An 18,941-nucleotide genomic window follows, 5' to 3' on the forward strand; every position below is an offset into this window, starting at 1 on the left:
TGGATGTTCAAAGTTTTGTATATATATTTTTTTACAACCCAACCCTGATCTGTACTTCTCCACAACTTTGTCGCTGACCTGTTTGGAGAACTCCTTGGTCTTCATGGTGCCGCTTGCTTGGTGGTGACCCTTGCTTTGTGGTGTTGCAGACTCTGGGGCCTTTCAGAACAGGTGTGTATATATACTGAGATCATGTGACACTTAAATAAAGTCCACCTGTGCATAATCTAACTAATTATGTGACTTCTGAAGGTAATTGGTTGCACCAGATCTTATTTAGGGGCTTCATAGCAAAGCGGGTGAATACAAATGCACGCACCACTTTATTTTTTAGAATGTATTTTTTCCATTTCGCTTCACCAATTTGGACTATTTCGTGTAGCATGTCCATTACATGGAATCCAAATAAAAATCAATTTAAAATACAGGTTGTAATGCAACAAAATAGGAAAAACGTCAAGGGAATGAATACTTTTGCAAGGCACTGTATACAGTATATATAAAGGTGATGATGATGACTGACCTGGCTGTTCCTCCACTGCTGCATCTCGTTCTTGCTGTTTGCCCCTTCTCTTCTCTTTCCCGCCGCCCACCTCTCCCCCCCGCCGTCTCTTCCTCTCCTCGCTGGCCCTGGAGCCCCTTTTGCACTTCCTGATCTTACACTTCTTCCTCTGGACCGTCTCGGGGCAAGGCTCCCCTCCAAACTGGGGCTCCAGCTTCACCATGCGCGTCCTGATGGTGTGGCCTTTACCGCAGGACTTATTACACTCAGACCACTCCGTCCACTCTGATACCATGCAGTCCGTAGCTGGGGAGAGATAGGAAAGGGTTTGGGGGGTGGATATTGAAAGGTTGAGTGAAAAGCTACTTGCTAATGTTCATGCTCATTGGACAACTACTTACTTACCTGACAATGATGAAAACTCCTTAATTTAAGCGACATAAACTTAGCTGTGTGTTATTATTGCAAGTCAACCCTTGCTAAAAGACGCTGAGGGATTATATTGTCCAGTAGGGGACTGGTATGGTTTTCATTTCAACCAGAGGAACAAAAATAAATGTTAATTGATAAGGACTAAATGGTCATCTTTTCATATGTTATATTAGTCTGCCTGAAAACCAGAAAACTCTTTCTTGTTTCAATAATTTTTTCCATAATCCATTTTCACATTTGACTGCATCATTCATGGAATAATACGACTGTGTATTTTTGCGGAACATTTGTTATTACTTTGCAGGGAACAATTGTGTATTTTTTGCAGAACATTTGTTTTTTACTTTGCAAGGAACCCGATTAGAATATAAATAATGGAGCTCCGCTTTAAATGTCAAAGTACAAGGAGACGGAAGATGTCAAATCCTCCATGACGGAAATCTGCCTGGTGTCTGACTTCCACTATGTCTGTCTGTGAGCCTAAGTCTCAACACCTTTTTGGCAACACACAGGCTATTGCTATGCAAAACAAACCATAGGAGTCAGCTATACAATCTGGGACCAGGCTATGACAGTGCTAAAACAAACAAACATATGAATTTGAAATATTATGCACAAAGTTGGGCACTAGTTTCTAGTGGTAACACTCTGTTTTGGCGTTGATGGTAGTGGTAAACAGCATGGCAACATCTGATGGTGACACTTACGACACTCCGGCTGCATACACCGCTCCACCTGTTCCAGCTCCTCAGTACACTCCCCCAAGTCTGGAGACTTGAGCATGCGCTGGCGTGTACGCACTCCCTTCCCGCATGTAACACTGCAGTCACTCCAGTCGGACCACGGAGACAGCATACACGGGATAGAGTCTGCAGGGATAGATAGACCAAGCATGGGACTGTCAGTCTGCACATAATTACATAATAATGTCCCTTGCTCTTCAGATCAACTGCTGTTCGGTAGTTTCAACATACAACATTTCATTTCCGCTACCTTCATCTGCTGTTTTTCATACCTGGGACTTAAAATGATTTTATTGGGTGACTATACACCGGATGTACAAAACATTAAGGACACCTTCCTAATACTGAGTCTCCCCTCCCCCTTTTGCCCTCAGAACAGCCTCAATTATTCAGGAAATGGACTCTACAAGGTGTCGAAAGCGTTCCACAGGGATGCTGTCCCATTTTGACACCAATGCTTCACTGGATGTCCTTTGGGTGGTGGACCATTCTTGATACACACGGGGAAACTTTTGAGCGTGAAAAACCCAGCAGCGTTGCAGTTCTTGACACAAACTGGTGCGCCTGGCAGCTACTACCATACCCCGTTGAAAGGCACTTAAATATTTTGTCTTGCCCATTCACCCTCTGAATGGCACACATACACAATCTATCTCTCTATTGTCTTAAGGCTTAAAAATATATTTTTTTAACCAGTCTCCACCTCTTCATCTACACTGATTGTAGTGGTTTTAACAAGTGACATCAATAAGGGATCATACTGTACTGTAGCTTTCACCTGGATTCACCTGGTCAGTGTATGTCATGGAAAGAGCAGGTGTCCTTAACGTTTTGTACACTGAGTGTATTTTCATGCCTTCTCTCCTCTGAGATATTCTGTCAATTTTAGTGTGCACCTAGCCTGTTGGATCGAGATACATAAAAACTACAGATGCCCCTTGGCAGATGGCTGAACAAGGCTGCCTGTCACAGTGCTTTTAGATGTAGTGTCTCTGGCCTGCAGCCCGGGACCTGGGGGATGAGGCAGGTGTTGAGTGGGTGTGGGGGGCGTTACTCACGGCACTCAGGCATCATGCATTTCTCCACCTCTGCCACCTCCACTTTGCACATGGAACCATCCGAGGGGGGCATCTTCACCATGCGCTCACGTTGCTTCATGCCCAGCCCACAGGTGGTGCTGCAGGGATCCCACTCACCCCACTCCGTCACCACACAGCTACTGGGGGCTAATGGAAGGGACAGGGACAGATACACGCCCATACAATGGAATGGTTCTTTGTTATGGCGGCTTGCGATTACTGTTATTAACATTACTTGAGAAACTTGGTTTCATTAACACACTGACTGAATAAGCCTGTTGGCATATAGCAGCAGGGCTAAGGAAGTATACTTCAAAAGAACAGAAAGGCCCGCACACTGAATATGCACACAATTACCACCTTTATTGACAATGTTTCCATACACAAGGATCTTTATCAGGTCAAACGGAGTGAGTGCTCACATCCCAAAATATTTACACATTTCACCTCACATGACCATTATGCACATGGCTATACAAAGGGCACTAACCATTCATCACAGAGGTACATACGGTCATAAAGGACTTTGACACCTCTCTGTTTTCGCAATGACATTCAAATCAGCATTGAAAAAAGGCGCAAGTTTAAGTTTGTTCCACCTGAGCGAGTCTGACCCTAAGTCAGAGACCACTATGATGACACACCAAATGTGTTTGTCACGACTTCCGCCAAAGTTGGTGCCTCTCCTTGTTCGGGCGGCGTTCAGCGGAGCCTCCTACGACGGTCCACAGTCCGGAACCTCCTACGACGGTCCACATGCTGGAGCCTTATTCTTCGCCGGGGCCCAGTCCAGGCACGGCGTCCAGTCCTGCTCCATGGCAAGGAGCCTCCCTCTGCGCCGGTACCCAGTCCGGGTACGGTGTCCAGTCCAGCTCCATGGCCGGAGCCTTCCTCTGTGCCGGTGCCCAGTCCAGGCACGGTGTCCAGTCCCACTCCTAGGCCGGAGCTTTCCTCTGCGCCGGTGCCCAGCCCAGGCACGGAGGCCAACTCAGCTCCAAGGCCGGAGCCTTCCTCTATGCCGATGCCCAGTCCAGGCACGGAGGTCAACTCAGCTCCATGGCAGGAGCCTCCCTCTGCGCCGGTGCCCAGCCCAGGCACGGCGGCCAGTCCCGCTCCATGACAGGAGCCTTCCTCTGCGCCGGTGCCCAGTCCAGGCACGGCGTCTAGTCCCGCGCCAAGGCCGGAGTCTTCCTCGGCGCCGGTGCCCTAGTCCGTGTGCGGCGTTCAACCCAGCTCCATGGCCGGGGCCCTCCTCTGTGCCAATGCCCAGTCCAGGCACAGCGTTCTACCCAGCTCCATGGCCGGACCTGTGGTCTGTCATTCCCTGACCATAGAGAGCCTTTTTATTCTCTCTTTTGGTTAGGTCGGGGTGTGACTAGGGCGGGTGTTCCTATCTAGGTTTTTTTTTATTTTTTATGTTGGCCTGATATGGTTCCCAATCAGAGGCAGCTGTTTATCGTTGTCTCTGATTGGGGATCATATTTAGGCAGCCATTTCCCCACTGTCTTACAGTGTATAGTCAGTAAGCAGTTATTCCGGTGGGCCCCTTTGGCAATTATTTAATAAAACCAAAAGCTTACCTTGACTTGGAAGAGTTTCAGTGTTGTGTTGGATAGTCATAGCCAGCTAGCTAACATAGCATCCCTCGGTTTGAGCCAGGCGTTTGAGTAACTAAACTAGTCAGCTACATTTGCTAGCTAAATAAATGACACTTTCTTTTGCTTCTCCGTCATTTTTGAAGGAATGAACTTGTTGAAAACTATTCAGCTATTGTCTTTCTCCTTCGAGTCAACTACTCACCACATTTTATGCACTGCAGTGCTAGCTAGCTGTAGCTTATGCTTTCAGTACTAGATTCATTCTCTGATCCTTTGATTGGGTGGGAAACATAAACTAAGGATTCTAGCTTTAACACAGAAGGCCTGAACCCACAATATGATCCTAATGTCACAAAGACTTGTACCCTCATGTTTCAGTGAGACTCACAGCAGTCGTCGTTGACCACACACTTCTCCGTCTCCTCAGTGTTCAGAGAGCAGATGGATCCATCCTCCGGGAACTGTTTGATGTAGCGCTCCCGAGACCTCATCCCCATCCCACAGGACACACTGCACGGAGACCAGTTGATCCACTCTGACATCATACAGGTAGACGCTTCTGGGAATGACGAGGCATAGACAAGCATGGTTAAACCACACTGGAGGCTGTGGTCACCATTGTGTAATGGTGAGTGCAGGATTCAGTCTGATTTAACCAGGCAAGAGAAAACGAGCAGGGTAATTAACATGCCATAACATGCAACAGCTCTGTCCATTCATTCCATCAATACTAGCTGACACCTGAATTACACCTGCACCTTCTTCTGGTAACAAGTAACACACCCTAAAATATTTGATTTAGTCCTACCTAATCTTACTCCGCTCTCTCCAATTATCTGGGAACAGAGCATGTAAACAAACAAAAAATTCATAGAGAAACTTTGGGGAACTTTCCATGGATTTCTCTTTCATCTGGTCCATCCCACTGCCTGCCTGCAGATTGGAAGCAGCTGTGAGTGTAGCTTAATAAAGCAGAGCTAAGTGGATCATTAATAAGAGCTGTAAATAAATGTGGCCCTGATGAGGCCCCCAGGGGCCACGTCCAGCTTCAGGAATATCAATCAACCACGGACATTAACAGAGCGATACAAGAAAGGAAAGGAGTGACGTGCAGGAAGAAAAGCATACGCTGCCGGTCCTATTAATCGATAGTGTGTGTTGGAGGGAAACAATAGCCTTGAACAATTCAAACACACTTTATCAAGCCCTGACAAAGCTGAGATTTGGGGCACGAGTAGAGAGAAAAGGAGGAATGACAAACACCTCTGCATGACTGATCATGTGCCTTTTGGCATGGTGGACTAAATTGACAACTTTGATGAGAATTGGACAAAGGACCAGTTAGTTCCTGAGAAACAAAGTTGATGTCAATCTGACTGAATAGAACAGACATCAGATCTGTCTTGTTTACAGGAAGAAGAAGCTTTTGTGGAATATCTTATTCCTGTCTTTGGATCTTTACCTGGTTGTGGGACTTGACGAGGCTCCAAAGTTCCATCTTTACATGTTGTATTTGAATGCCAACAACAAAACGGTATTAATTGTGCATCATACGTAGCATGTAAACCGGGAAAGGGAAAACAATGGCAACAATGTATTTTCTTGTGCTTGGCTAGTAAATTGGAGGATCGTGACACCATTTCAACCCTAATCCCTGTTCCCATTCATGGATATGACTGTCTTTAGTCAATATGACATGTACACGACTACACAGGGATCACCAGCTCAGCCTGCAGAGCAGCAGACAAACCTTTAGCCAACAACCTCTTCTTTATGACCTGCTTTAAAAAAAACAATAACATATAATTCACTGTCTTTTTCCAATTTTTGGAAGCTTTTTTACAGCCATTGGAGATGGAACAACATGTTCTGAATGAGACAAAACTGTTGGATTTCAATTCTCAAAAATTCATAGACGTTTCACCCAATTGTTATCAGGCAGGCAAACAACTGTATTCATGTCTAAGCGGAGGCGACTTTGTCAGCTGACTCATACCATTAGTGCTATGAATGAGAAACAGGCCTGTGACACTGTCCTTAGTCCTCACCCTCCTCGCTGCAGCCAGGCCCCATGCAGGGTTTGAAGTCCTGGGTGTGAGGGCAGGGCACACTGAGGTCCAGCTGGGCCTTCAGCATCCTTTGTCTCATCCTCCGGCCCTTGTCACAGCTGGCTGAGCTGCAGGCTGACCACGGAGACCAGTTGGAGTAGATGCAAGTCTCTGGAGTGTCGTCTGGAGGAAGAAATACTCTATTAGACAATGCATTGACAAGTCCTCTTGGTCAGCTTGTCTGACAATAACTGCATTGGTTAAATGTCACTATCTTGTCATATTCTAATGAGATCATGTAAATGGGGATGGGGGGGTATTCATACTAAATTTTCTTGTTTATAACCCTATATTTTCACTGCTTTAGAATGTGCTGGTGCTGTATAGGTATGGACTAATGCGCCTAACTGCCTAAAAAAGTCAATGCAAGTTCATACAGTTCAGGTCTTGCTCTAACCACAGTGTATAGTTACTGTACAGTACCCACAGTACATGTATTGTAATGTACTAGAGACCTTCCTGTTAAGGAAACAGACCGTGTTGCCCTCAACAGAAAGAGGTTAGAGAGAACCCGGTTCAAAGGTAGAATTGGACGTTAACTGCAGAGTGTGGTTAGAAACAAACTCCACAGGTTCATTTCTCCTGCTAGCAGTGTTGATGGTGTTCAGCAGACAGACATCTGGAAGTTTAAACATGGATTCAGGCAAAGCAAGTCCAGCAGCTAGAGCGTGTGGCTTTTAAATTGAACATCCCAAATTGGTTGAGATAAAGTGCTTCCACACCTTCCTCCTTCTCCTCCTGGCCAATATCTGCCACGATATCGTCCACCGTGTCCGGGACAATATTGCACTGCTCTCCCTGTGGACAAGAAACATGATTCAACATCACAAACACTGACAAGATTCTCAATTTACCATTTAATATCACATTCTTATCGGAGACAAGGGTAAACACCCGAATATGTGTAATTTATTTTCTTGGCAATCTTCTGTGAAATGGAGGTTAGGTCAATATGACAACTGGTTGGTGGTTTAAAATAGTTTTTTTTTTCAAATAATTATTTGCTTCAATTGGAAGGAGACAAACACATTGTAATTTTTCTATGTGTGTTCCAAAGACTTGCTATGATCACTATGGCAATATACGCTGAGTGTACAAAACATTAGGAACACCTTCTTAATATTGAGTTGCACCTCCTTTTGCTCTCAGAACAGCTTCAAGTCGTTGGGGCATGGGCTGTACAAGGTGTCAAAAGCGTTCCACATGGATGCTGGACCGTATTGACTCCAATGCTTCCCACAGTTGTGTCAAGTTGGCTGGATGTCCTTTGGGTGGTGGACCATTCTTGATACACACGGGAAACTGTTGAGCGTGAAACAGCGTTGCAGTTCTTGACACACTCAAACCGGTGCTCCTGGCACCTACGACCATACCCTGTTCAAAGGCACTTAAATCTTTTGTCTTGCCCATTCACCCATGTCTCAGTTGTCTCAAGGCTTAAAAATCCTTCTGTAACCAGTCTCCTCCCCTTCAACTACACTGATTTAAGTGGATTTAACAAGTTACATCAATAAGGGATCATAGCTTTCACCTGGATTCACCTGGTCAGTCTACTGCCCATTCAAAGAGCTATGTATCCAAAGCAACATTACATGTATAGTGACTGTGAGGAGAGTTATGTTGCATGAACATTCACATTTCTTCAGCGAGAGGGAGCAGACACAGACAAAGATAGCGGAATGAATGAGCCAGGCGCTGATGGTACCTTTCTGGCTATCCTTTCCACCAACACCCGGGCCAAGGCTGTGATAGGGCCTCCCTCAGTGTCGTAGAAGGGACTCTGGGGGTGGTCCAGGCTGGTCAGGGGCCGGATCCTCTCCTGGGGTATCGTAGGCTTGTTGGGAGACTGGAATGGTACGAGACAGGTTGGACTATGAGTGACACAATATTGACATTGGGCTAGGAGTAAGTGTAAGACAGGGTAATATAGGTTCACGGGAGTTAGTACAACAGTACTAACAGTAATTCTAATAGGAGTTAGTATAGGTGCAGAGTTGGTATTAAAGGCCCAGTGCAGTCAAAAATATGATTTGCCTGTGTTAAACTGTGTAAATATATATATAATTCAGCAAAAAAAAAAACAAGTTTCTCTGGTCTGATGAATCCAAGATGAAACTATTTTGCATGAATGCAAAGTGTTATGTCTGGAGGAAACCTGGCACCATCCCTACGGTGAAGCATGATGGTGGCAGCATCATACTGTGAGGCTAGTCAGGATCGAGGAAAAGATGAACGGAGCAAAGTACATAGAGTACATTAAGTACATATATTGATGAAAACCTGCTCCAGAGCGCTCATGACCTAAGACTGGGGCCAAGGTTCACCTTCCAACAGGACAACGACCCTAAGCAAACAACGACCAAGACAATGCAGGAGTAGCTTCAAGGACCGTCTCTGAATGTCCTGGAGTGGCCCAGCCAGAACCTGGACTTGAACCCGACCGAACATCTCTGGAGAGACCTGAAAATAGCTGTGCAGCAACACCGCAGAGAAGAATGGGAGAAACTCCCCAAATACAGGTGTGCCAAGCTTGTAGCATCACACCCAAGAAGACTCGAGGCCGTAGTCGCTGCCAAAGGTGCTTCAACAAAGTAAATGGTCTGAATACTTAGGTAAATGTGATATTTGTGGAGGTTTTATTATTATAAATTAGCTAAATATCTAAAAAATGATTTTTGCTTTGTTATTATGGAGTATTGTGTGTAGATTGATGAGGGAAAAAACATATTTAATCAATTTTAGAATAAGGATGTAACGTAACAAAATATATACAGTTGAAGTCGGAAGTTAACACACTTATGTTGGAGTCATTAAACCTCATTTTTCAACCACTCAACACATTTCTTGTTAAAACCTCTTGGTCCTACTTGAGACGCAGACGTCTCATCTAGACACCTGGAAATGCAAATGCGCTACGCTAAATGCTAAATGTACTCGTTAAAACTCAAACGTTCATTAAAACACACATGCAGGGTATTGAATTAAAGCTACACTCGTTGTGAATCTAGCCAACAAGTCAGATTTTTAAAATGCTTTTCGGCGAAAGCAGGAGAAGCTATTATCTGATAGCATGCAACACCCCAAAATACCTGAGGGGGGCGTAAACAAAATAATTAGCGTAGCCGGCGCTACACAAAACGCAGAAATAAAATATAAAACATTCATTACCTTTGATGATATTCTTTGTTGGCACTCCTATATGTTCCATAAACATCACAATTGGGTCTTTTTCCCGATTAAATCCGTCCATGTATGCCCAAAATATCCATTTGTATAGCCTGTCTGGTTCAGGAAAAGCTTCGTTCCAAAACGGAACGTCATTTTTTAAAATTATATAAGTTGCCTATATTCTTTGACAAAACACTTCAACCTACTTTTGTAACCCAACTTTAGGTATTTGTAAACGTTAATAATCGATCAAATTGATCACTGGGCGATCTGTATTCAATAGCAGCTACTCAAGAAAACGTTGTCCTTTGTCTCTCTTCAAAAATCGATTCCTGTATGCTGGACGAAATGAAGGATCTATTTGTCATTACACAAATTATTTTTGTCAATGAAAATGACGTTTTTGGCGACATCGTGTGGAAGTTGTAGGAACTGCAAGCTCCTGGCTATATATATTTGCTTGCAATAAACAATTAGGAGACTGGCGCATGAATACTTTTCTGTGGTTTTTGTGACCAGGTTTTTCTTGGGATTTCGATTGCTGTTCACGTTCTGTTATAGTCACAGACATTATTTAACCAGTTTTAGAAACTTCAGAGTGTTTTCTATCCACACATACTAATCATATGCATATACTATATTCCTGGCATGAGTAGCAGGACGCTGAAATGTTGCACGATTTTTAACAGAATGTTCGAAAAAGGAGGGGGTAGACTGAAGAGGTTCTATAGTTTTGGCAAGTCGGTTGGGACATTTACTTTCTGCATGACACAAGTAATTTTTCCAAAAAGTTGTTTACAGACAGATTATTTCAGTTATAATTTACTGTATCACAATTCCAGTGGGTCAGAAGTTTACATACACTAAGTTGACTGTGCCTTAAACAGGTTGGAAAATTCCAGAAAATGTCATGGCTTTAGAAGCTTCTGATAGGCTAATTGACATCATTCGAGTCAATTGGAGGTGTACCTGTGGATGTATTTCAAGGCCTACCTTCAAACTCAGTGCCTCTTTGCTTGACATCATGGGAAAATCTAAAGAAATCAGCGAAGACCTCGGAAAAAAATGGTAGACCTCCACAAGTCTGGTTCATCCTTGGGAGCAATTTACAAACGCCTGAAGGTACCACATTCATCTGTACAAACAATAGTATGCAAGTTGTGAAGATGCTGGAGGAAACAGGTACAAAAGTATCTATATCCACAGTAAAACGAGTCCTATATTGACATAACTTGAAAGGCGGCTCATCAAGGAAGAAGCCACTGCTCCAAAACTGCTATAAAAAAAGCCAGACTACGGTTTGCAACAAAAATAGAACTGTTTGGCCATAATGACCATTGTTATGTTTGGTGGAAAAAGGGGGAGGCTTGCAAGCGGAAGAACACCATCCCAACTGTGAAGCATGGGGATGGCAGCATCATGTTGTGGGGGTGCTTTGCTGCAGGAGGGACTGGTGCACTTCACAAAATAGATGGCATCATGAAGTAGGAAAATTGTGGATATATTGAAGCAACATCTCAAGACATCAGTCAGGAAGTTAAAGCTTGGTCACAAATGGGTCTTCCAAATGGACAATGACCTCAAGCATACTTCCAACGTTGTAGCAAAATGACTTAAGGACAACAAAGTCAAGGTATTGGAGTGGCCATCACAAAGCCCTGACCTCAATCCTTTCGAAAATTAGTGGGCAGAACTGAAAAAGAGTGTGCGAGCAAGGAGGCCTACAAACTTGACTCAGTTACACCAGCTCTGTCAGGAGGAATGGGCCACAATTCACCCCATTTATTGTGGGAAGCTTGTGGAAGGCTACCCGACACATTTGACCCAAGTTAAACAATTTAAAGGCAATGCTACCAAATACTAATTGAGTGCATGTAAACTTCTGACCCACTGGGAATGCGATGAAAGAAATAAAAGCTGAAATAAATAATTCTCTCTACTATTATTCTGATATTTCAAATTCTTAAAATAAAGTGATGATCCTAATTGACCTAAGACAGATTTTTTTGTGAGAAACTGAGTTTAAATGTATTTGGTTAAGGTGTATGTAAACTTCCGACTTCAACTGTGTGTGTGTATATATGTATATATATATATATATATATATATAGAGATACAGTTGTAGTCGGAAGTTTACATACACCTTAGCCAAATACATTTAAACTCAGTTATATACACACACAGACAGTACCAGTCAAACGTTTGGACATCTACTCATTCAAGGTCTTTTCTTTATTTTTACTATATATATATATACACACACATACTAATAACACTGCAAAATGTTGAAAACTGTGATCACGCCCTTTTAGTGTAAGAGCTGTTTGAAAAGACTGCCTGAAAGTTCTGCCTGTTTTGGTTTGATGGAGTTTTGGTCTTCTATGGTGACATCACCTAGCAGTAAATTAGTTAAGAACAATACGAAAGAGAGTTTCAAACCTCTCTGCAAATAACAGCACATTTTCAGTTTTCCACTCCCCACTTGGACCACTCCCAGACAGTCAAATTCTTGCTTGAGAAATTGCCTTTTTGTAACGGCCGTTGGTGGAAGAAGGTGAGGACCAAAGCACAGCGTGGTACGTGTTCGTCATTTTAATGGTAAAGCTGAACACTATACAACAAGCAACACCGAAACAGCTCCGTCAGGTGCAAAACACACTAAACAGAAATGAACTACCCACACCACACAGGTGGGAAAAGGCTACATAAGTATGGTTCTCACTCAGAGGCAACGATAGACAGCTGCCTCTGATTGAGAACCACACCCGGCCAAACACAGAAATCCAAAACATAGAAAATGAACATAGAATGCCCACCCTAGTCGCACCCTGGCCTAACCAAAATATAGAATAAAAGCCTATCTATGGCCAGGGCATAACACTTTTCCTAAGAAGCTATTTTTGTTTATTTTTTTTACCATTTTAAGGTACTTCATTGTTACCCAGAAATTATTTGATATTGAGATAAAAAAAACGGCTTTATTGGACTTTTAAAAACTCTTAAGGTATAGGGGGCAGCATTTTCACTTTTGGATAAATAGCGTGCCCAATTTCAACTTCGTGCTACTCATGCCAGGAATATAAGATATGCCTATTATTAGTAGATGTGGATACACTCCGAAGTTTCTAAAACTGTTTGAATCATGTCTGTGAGTATAACAGAACTTATGTAGCAGGCAAAACCCTGAGGACTAACTGTTCAGATTTTCTTTTTTTGCCTCTGACTGTTCCCTGAGATGTCTTTGCCAAGGGATATTTTTTAGGAACCGGTTCTCAGTTCCTACCGCTTCCACTGGATGTCACCAGTCTTTGGAATTTGGTTGAGGTTATTCATTTGTGCAACGAAGAAGAAGCACATCCTGGAACAACATTACTCTATTGAGAGTTGCGCCAGACGTAAGAAGGAGAATAGTTTGTTTACTTTCTGTATTGAACACAGATAGCCCCGTTTACAATTTGATAGATTATTTACGTTTAAAAATACCTAAAGTTTTATTAGAAAAGTAGTTTGAAATATTTTGGCAAAGTTTATAGGCAACTTTTGAAATGTTTTGTAGTGACGTTGCATTTTTTGGCAGCTGTTTTTTTCTGGATCAAACGCGTCAAATAAATGGACATTTAAGAAGCTCGTCAAAGGTAATGCATGTTTTATATTTTATTTCAGCGTTTTGTGTAGCGCCTGCAGGGTTGAAATATGCTACTCTCTTTGTTGGCATTGTGCTATCAGATAATAGCTTCTTATGCTTTCTCCGAAAAGCTTTTTAAAATCTGACATGTTGGCTGGATTCACAACGAGTGTAGCTTTAATTGAGTATCTTACATGTGTGATTTAATGAAAGTTCGATTTTTATATCATTATTTGAATTTGCCTCGCTGCATTTTCCCTGTTTTTTTCCCAAGTGGGACGCAACCGTTCCCTATACCATAAGAAGTGTAACACATCTCAGTCTTAAAATGCCTGAAATATATATTTTGTATACTAGTTGAGCACACCTAAGATGTAAATGCGGAATCAATAGTAAACTTTGCAATAAAAGCCCAACATTTGGTACAGAGGTAGATGTACAGTATGTACCCAGAAAATATATAGATGTGGATCCACCCCAGATTTGGCCTGTGGGGGGCGTGGCAGCCCCGATAACTCAAAAATATCTCAAAAATGTAAATACATATTTTAGGTTCTAGTCAATGTCTACACCAAGTCGAGAGTCGCATCTTTTAGATGAAATTTGAACTAGAGCTAAATGTCTGATTTCACCGGCACCCATATCACCTAAATCGGCCTTATCTGTGGCCATTTTAGGTCATACCGGTATGTCAGACTAGCTCAATCGTCAAATGATCAGCCTCTGAGTATCACAGAAACACAACACTTTGAATAACAGACAAATGTTCATAACAAGTGGCTATGGGTGAGATGTATCAAAATATAATTTCAAAACATTTATAAAACGGTGTATTTTGAATATGGGGAATTTAAAGTATTTACTTGTGTTACAAAAGGTTAATCAAATCAAAAACGGTTACTGTTTGACTGAAAGTGTGTTTTTCCATCACATCCAAAAATGACCCCTGTTGTTGCTTTTAGGGGTTGAAATACTGTATGTTGGTGCTTTTAGGGTGAAGTTGAATGCACTAACTATAAGTCGCTCTGGATAAGAGTGTCTGCTTAATGACTAAAATGTAATGTAATGTGTAGCATGGGCACAGGGAAGGGAGCTAGTGAAACAGTATCGGCACGGGGCTGAGAGCGAGCACCTCGTCATGTTCAGCTGCCATCTGTTAGGGGCTTCTGTGTTTGATCTTAATATGCATAATTGATCGGCTGTGTAATATTCCTTTTATGAGTGATTTATGACATTGTTTCCTGCTCGGTGCTTTGTGAATCACCTTTCATGCTGCCGTTCCAGAACAGTAACTTCAGTTGAAGAGAAAACTACAAAAGCTATTGAGTCCCTTTCTACTTTAACTCCAGGGAATCTAGCTTTAGTTCACTTTTGGCTGATATATTAATTGGTGCTGTAGCCAACATATGGAGCCAAAAACTAAATAACTAAATCACATCTGGGGTATGTGAATGCATGATTTGTCCGCTTTCTTTGCATAGAAAGTATAAAGGCTATTTACAGAGTGTGAATGATTATGCTGTGTGTGTGGGTATGCATTGAAGTCTGGATATACTATATCTTTAGTGTCTTTTCTGGCCTATAGATGGCAGTGTCTTTCCTTTTCTTTTCCCAGTATCTTTACAAGCCAGCAGAAAATTAACTATAAATTCCAGCGCAGGATTTGTTGGGTACATATTTACAGTGTAGCGACACAAGACTAGTCAGTGAGGCAGCCACTTGGGTAAATATGTCCGCCTCAATAAAACGACAACACAGTGGATGTGCTGTTTTATGTTTGCAGTGTGTTTTTCTCTGAATCTGTTATTGCGATTTTCAGCCGAGGTTGGATGATTTGTATATTCATAAGTCATAAACAAAAAATAAAAAAGCAACGCTCCTGCACTATTAATGAAAGTAGATCAACAGCTTTCGTTCCAGATTCATGGCAAAATACAGAGGCTGGTTACGAAAGTTAGAATGGCAGAAGTATTTTTACTAGATAACTGAAACCAGAGCCATTTACTACATATCGACCCCCATGTCTGGGACACCCAGGGCCTCACCTCGTAGGTGACCCCGTTGTCGGTGCCTGCGTCCCAAGGGATGAGGTCTTGGTCCAGCCTCTGGACCCAGCCACACTCCTTGGTGCAGAGGTCCTCTGCAGACAGCCCCACGTTCCAGTCAGGGCTGGGCCCCAGCATGCTCAGAAAGGACATGAGGTGACGCGTACGGTCCACTGAGAACTCAGCCGAGGGAGCTGCCCGCCTGAATAGACAAACAGATACAGACATGCATCGTATGCTCCTCAATGTGCCGATTGATCTGATTGATCAACACACAATGACATAATGTTAAAGACTGGTGAAGCCAGCTTGGTTTTCATTTTAATGCATCACATACCACACCAGTTATCTGCTTTAAGAGTTTAAATGAGCTACATACTGTCCAAACAAAAACATATAACAAATTTCTGTCACGCCCTGGCCTTAGTTATCTTTGTTTTCTTTATTATTTTGGTTAGGTCAGGCTGTGACATGGGGGATTTATTGGTGTTTTTGCTAGTCTAGGGGTTTTGTATGTTTATGGGTTGTTTTCTAGTCTAGGTGTTTTTGTAAGTCTAGGTGTTTTTGTAAGTCTATGGTTGCCTAGATAGGTTCTCAACTAGAGGCAGGTGTTTATCGTTGTCTCTGATTGGGAACCATATTTAGGCAGCCATGTTCTTTGGGTATTTTGTGGGTGATTGTTTCCTGTGTCTGTGTTTGTGCACACGGGACTGTTTCGGTGCCAGTTCATGTTGTTATTTGTGTTCATGTTGAGTTTTCTTATTAAATAACATGGACACCTACAACGCTGCATATTGGTCCGATCCTTGCTACACCTTCTCTTCAGAGGAAGAGGAGGAAATCTGTCGTGACAATTTCGTTCATAACAGCTCAACATATTAATAAATAATTACTTGTTTCTATTCAGAACTTAGAGAGAATAATGTATCACTAGAACACATTAAAAAAAAGTGTTAATGAAATAGATGTTACGTTGGAAATGTTAAGGCTGGTGAATGTGTGTGGAGGCAAATAGACAGTTTCTGTCCCAAATGGCCCCCTATTCCCTATATAGTGGACTACTTTTAACCAGAGCCCAATAGGCCCTGGTGAAAAGTAGTGCACTATATAGGGAATAGGTTGCTTTTTCGGACTCTGTGTTAATTGCCACAACACAAATTCTAAGAGGAGAATAACATCCAGTAACATCTGAATAGTTACTAACGTGTGAAGAGATACTTATATCATATTTCTCCTTGTCATGTTAAATAGGAGATAAACAACAAAACTCTGTACAGTTCTGTAACATAACACGATGTGGGAGTGTAGTACTGCTCAATTTGATACAACTGAATTAGATACAACTGCAGTTCCTGTGAGATGATTAAACAAGTATGGAAACAACAACCTACACTTCGCTGTGCCCTATTTAGAGAACTTATTCCACATGCACATCAATCTCTTTAAACAATCTCCTTCCCTTTGAGACATCTATGTTGTTCTGATCCCCCTTTACATAAAACAAATGTATATTACTTCTCCAAACAGCCTCTTCTAAAGAGAGAAAATTGCCCGGCTTAATTGGTTGGCTGATGTTAAAATAAGTAAATGTAAATGTCTTAATGTATTGGAACTGGAGGGAGTCAATAACACTAATCACAGAAACACCCAGAATAAACACATCTCTCATCAAAACAGGAGTCTTCCTTTTGCAAACAAAATTCCTCATGAAAAATGTACACAATCATTAATTAATTTAAAGAAAACACCCGCAGGCCAGGCAGGTAGCTATTGAATTAATGCTGGATGATTATCTCCTCCTTAGCCTGTTTTCTGATGAAGTTTAAAAAATTATGAGAAATTCTGTTTTCATCTAAATTCTCAATTCACCTAGATTATCAAATGATAATCTCTACAAGTAATTTCACCGTTATAAAACAGACAATTAACATTTTAAAACCTGTGAAAAGTGAGGGTACTCTTGTACATCACAGTGCACTCACACATTCAGGGGCTGCCATGCTGGCCACTGCGCCTTGGTTTTTATCACAGTCAGAACTTCATCACCCTGTGGATGACAAACACAGAGAGAGAAAGATACATTAGTTTGGTCAAATTAGAGAAAACTGCATGGAGAATACAGAACGATACCCAACAGGGTGAATTCCTCTCTTTCTTATGAAATCTAAAACACTTTCCAATGTTGAGAGCTGTGAAAGTGGGCATCATGGGACCAGATGTGTCTGTTATTTTATAATAGCTGTTCACACACAGTAGCTCAGCTGAGCTGGCCAGTCTGGGGGAGCAGGGTGTTAACATAGCAGCATTGTCACCTGCTGCTGAAAAATTAAAGGCCCAGTAGCAAACAGAGCCTTTTGATGTAAAACTAAGCAGGGGTTGTTGCTGCTCTGTGAGACAGTGTGGTGTCTGATGCTCTGTGAGACAGTGTGGTGTCTGATGCTCTGTCAGACAGTGTGGTGTCTGAAATCAAACAAAGGAAAAACAGGGTGGTAGAGATCTGTGGTGTTACATGTAGCCTATTATTGTGTTTTCACACACGCAGCAATGCTCAGTCTCTTTTTGGGATGCGCCCCGCTTGCTTGCATACAAATAAATAAAAAATATGGTTGACTGATGGTTCCACAATACCCTGAAAGCCTCCTTCTCTTTGTGGATTTCTATAGAAAACATGTCATTTTGAGAAAAAAGATATTGACATGGCTACAGGGTCTCTTTGTAGCTTTTCTTTTGAGACTATCAACAGTAGCCAGCATATTGCTTTTACCTTCACTATTGAAGGTTTACTTTTGTAAATCACTTTCCCGAAAATAAATAAGCTCAACGAGCAGATTGATGGGAACACCACAGCCTATCGTTTGTCACACACCCTACACATATTTGTAAGCTTCAATCTTGTTTTAAAAAGTAAATGAGCAAATCTAGTTCAACAGTGATTGAACCGAACGGTAGCCGAGCGAGGGCTTCGGAGCTAGCAGACGTGTGGCATGGCAGCGGATCGATACTGAGTTTCCTGAAGTCCCACACAGAGATGGAATTCATGTCGGAAGACCGGGCGAGGAAGATGACTGATGGCGAGAAGAAGTGAGACAGAAAAAAGGGTGCGAGGTGCAAACCCAAACCGGCTGTGAAATACAAGCACAAATATCATACCCCTAAGACATACTAACCTCTCACCATTACAATAACAAGGAAGGTATGATATTTGTGAGTCTGTAACTTTCTTACTCATCATTACTCACAATTCATTCAAGGTTATCTGTAATCATGGGAGCATCCACATTAATGAAGAAGTTTTAGAAACATATTCTATTATTATTTAGAATAAAAGTGACTCCAAAATGACACAATACATGATTTACCATTCATTTCTATTGGGCACAAAGTAATCTGAAACACAACCAAAACAAGCAGCAACTGCATCCAACAAGTTTGTAGAGTTATAAGCTTGATGTAATCATTATGTGCTAGGAATAAGTGTCACGCCCTGGCCATAGAGAGGGTTTTATTCTCTATTTTGGTTAGGCCAGGGTGTGACTAGGGTGGGCATTCTAGTTTCTTCAGTTCTATGTTTTCTATTTATTTTTGTTTGTCCGGGTGTGGTTCTCAATCAGAGGCAGCTGTCTACCGTTGTCTCGGATTGA

The 18,941-nt window shown here is 42.2% G+C and overlaps 1 protein-coding gene across 1 annotated transcript in view; it reads right to left on the minus strand.

Moving 5' to 3' along the window:
- The window catches only part of LOC139407782 (spondin-1-like), a 131,108-nt gene that overhangs the window by 3,745 nt on the left and 108,422 nt on the right, over positions 1–18,941 (minus strand). Inside the window, exons 7-15 of the mRNA XM_071151647.1 lie at positions 17,283–17,347; positions 15,301–15,502; positions 8,168–8,308; positions 7,185–7,260; positions 6,403–6,585; positions 4,743–4,913; positions 2,736–2,903; positions 1,642–1,803; positions 524–808 (exon numbers count right to left, since the gene is read on the minus strand). Of these exons, the coding sequence (XP_071007748.1) occupies positions 524–808; positions 1,642–1,803; positions 2,736–2,903; positions 4,743–4,913; positions 6,403–6,585; positions 7,185–7,260; positions 8,168–8,308; positions 15,301–15,502; positions 17,283–17,347 (1,453 nt within the window). The remainder of the gene's footprint in view (positions 1–523; positions 809–1,641; positions 1,804–2,735; positions 2,904–4,742; positions 4,914–6,402; positions 6,586–7,184; positions 7,261–8,167; positions 8,309–15,300; positions 15,503–17,282; positions 17,348–18,941) is intronic.

Source organism: Oncorhynchus clarkii, chromosome 1, assembly GCF_045791955.1.
Source record: "Oncorhynchus clarkii lewisi isolate Uvic-CL-2024 chromosome 1, UVic_Ocla_1.0, whole genome shotgun sequence".
Lineage (NCBI taxonomy): Eukaryota > Metazoa > Chordata > Actinopteri > Salmoniformes > Salmonidae > Oncorhynchus > Oncorhynchus clarkii.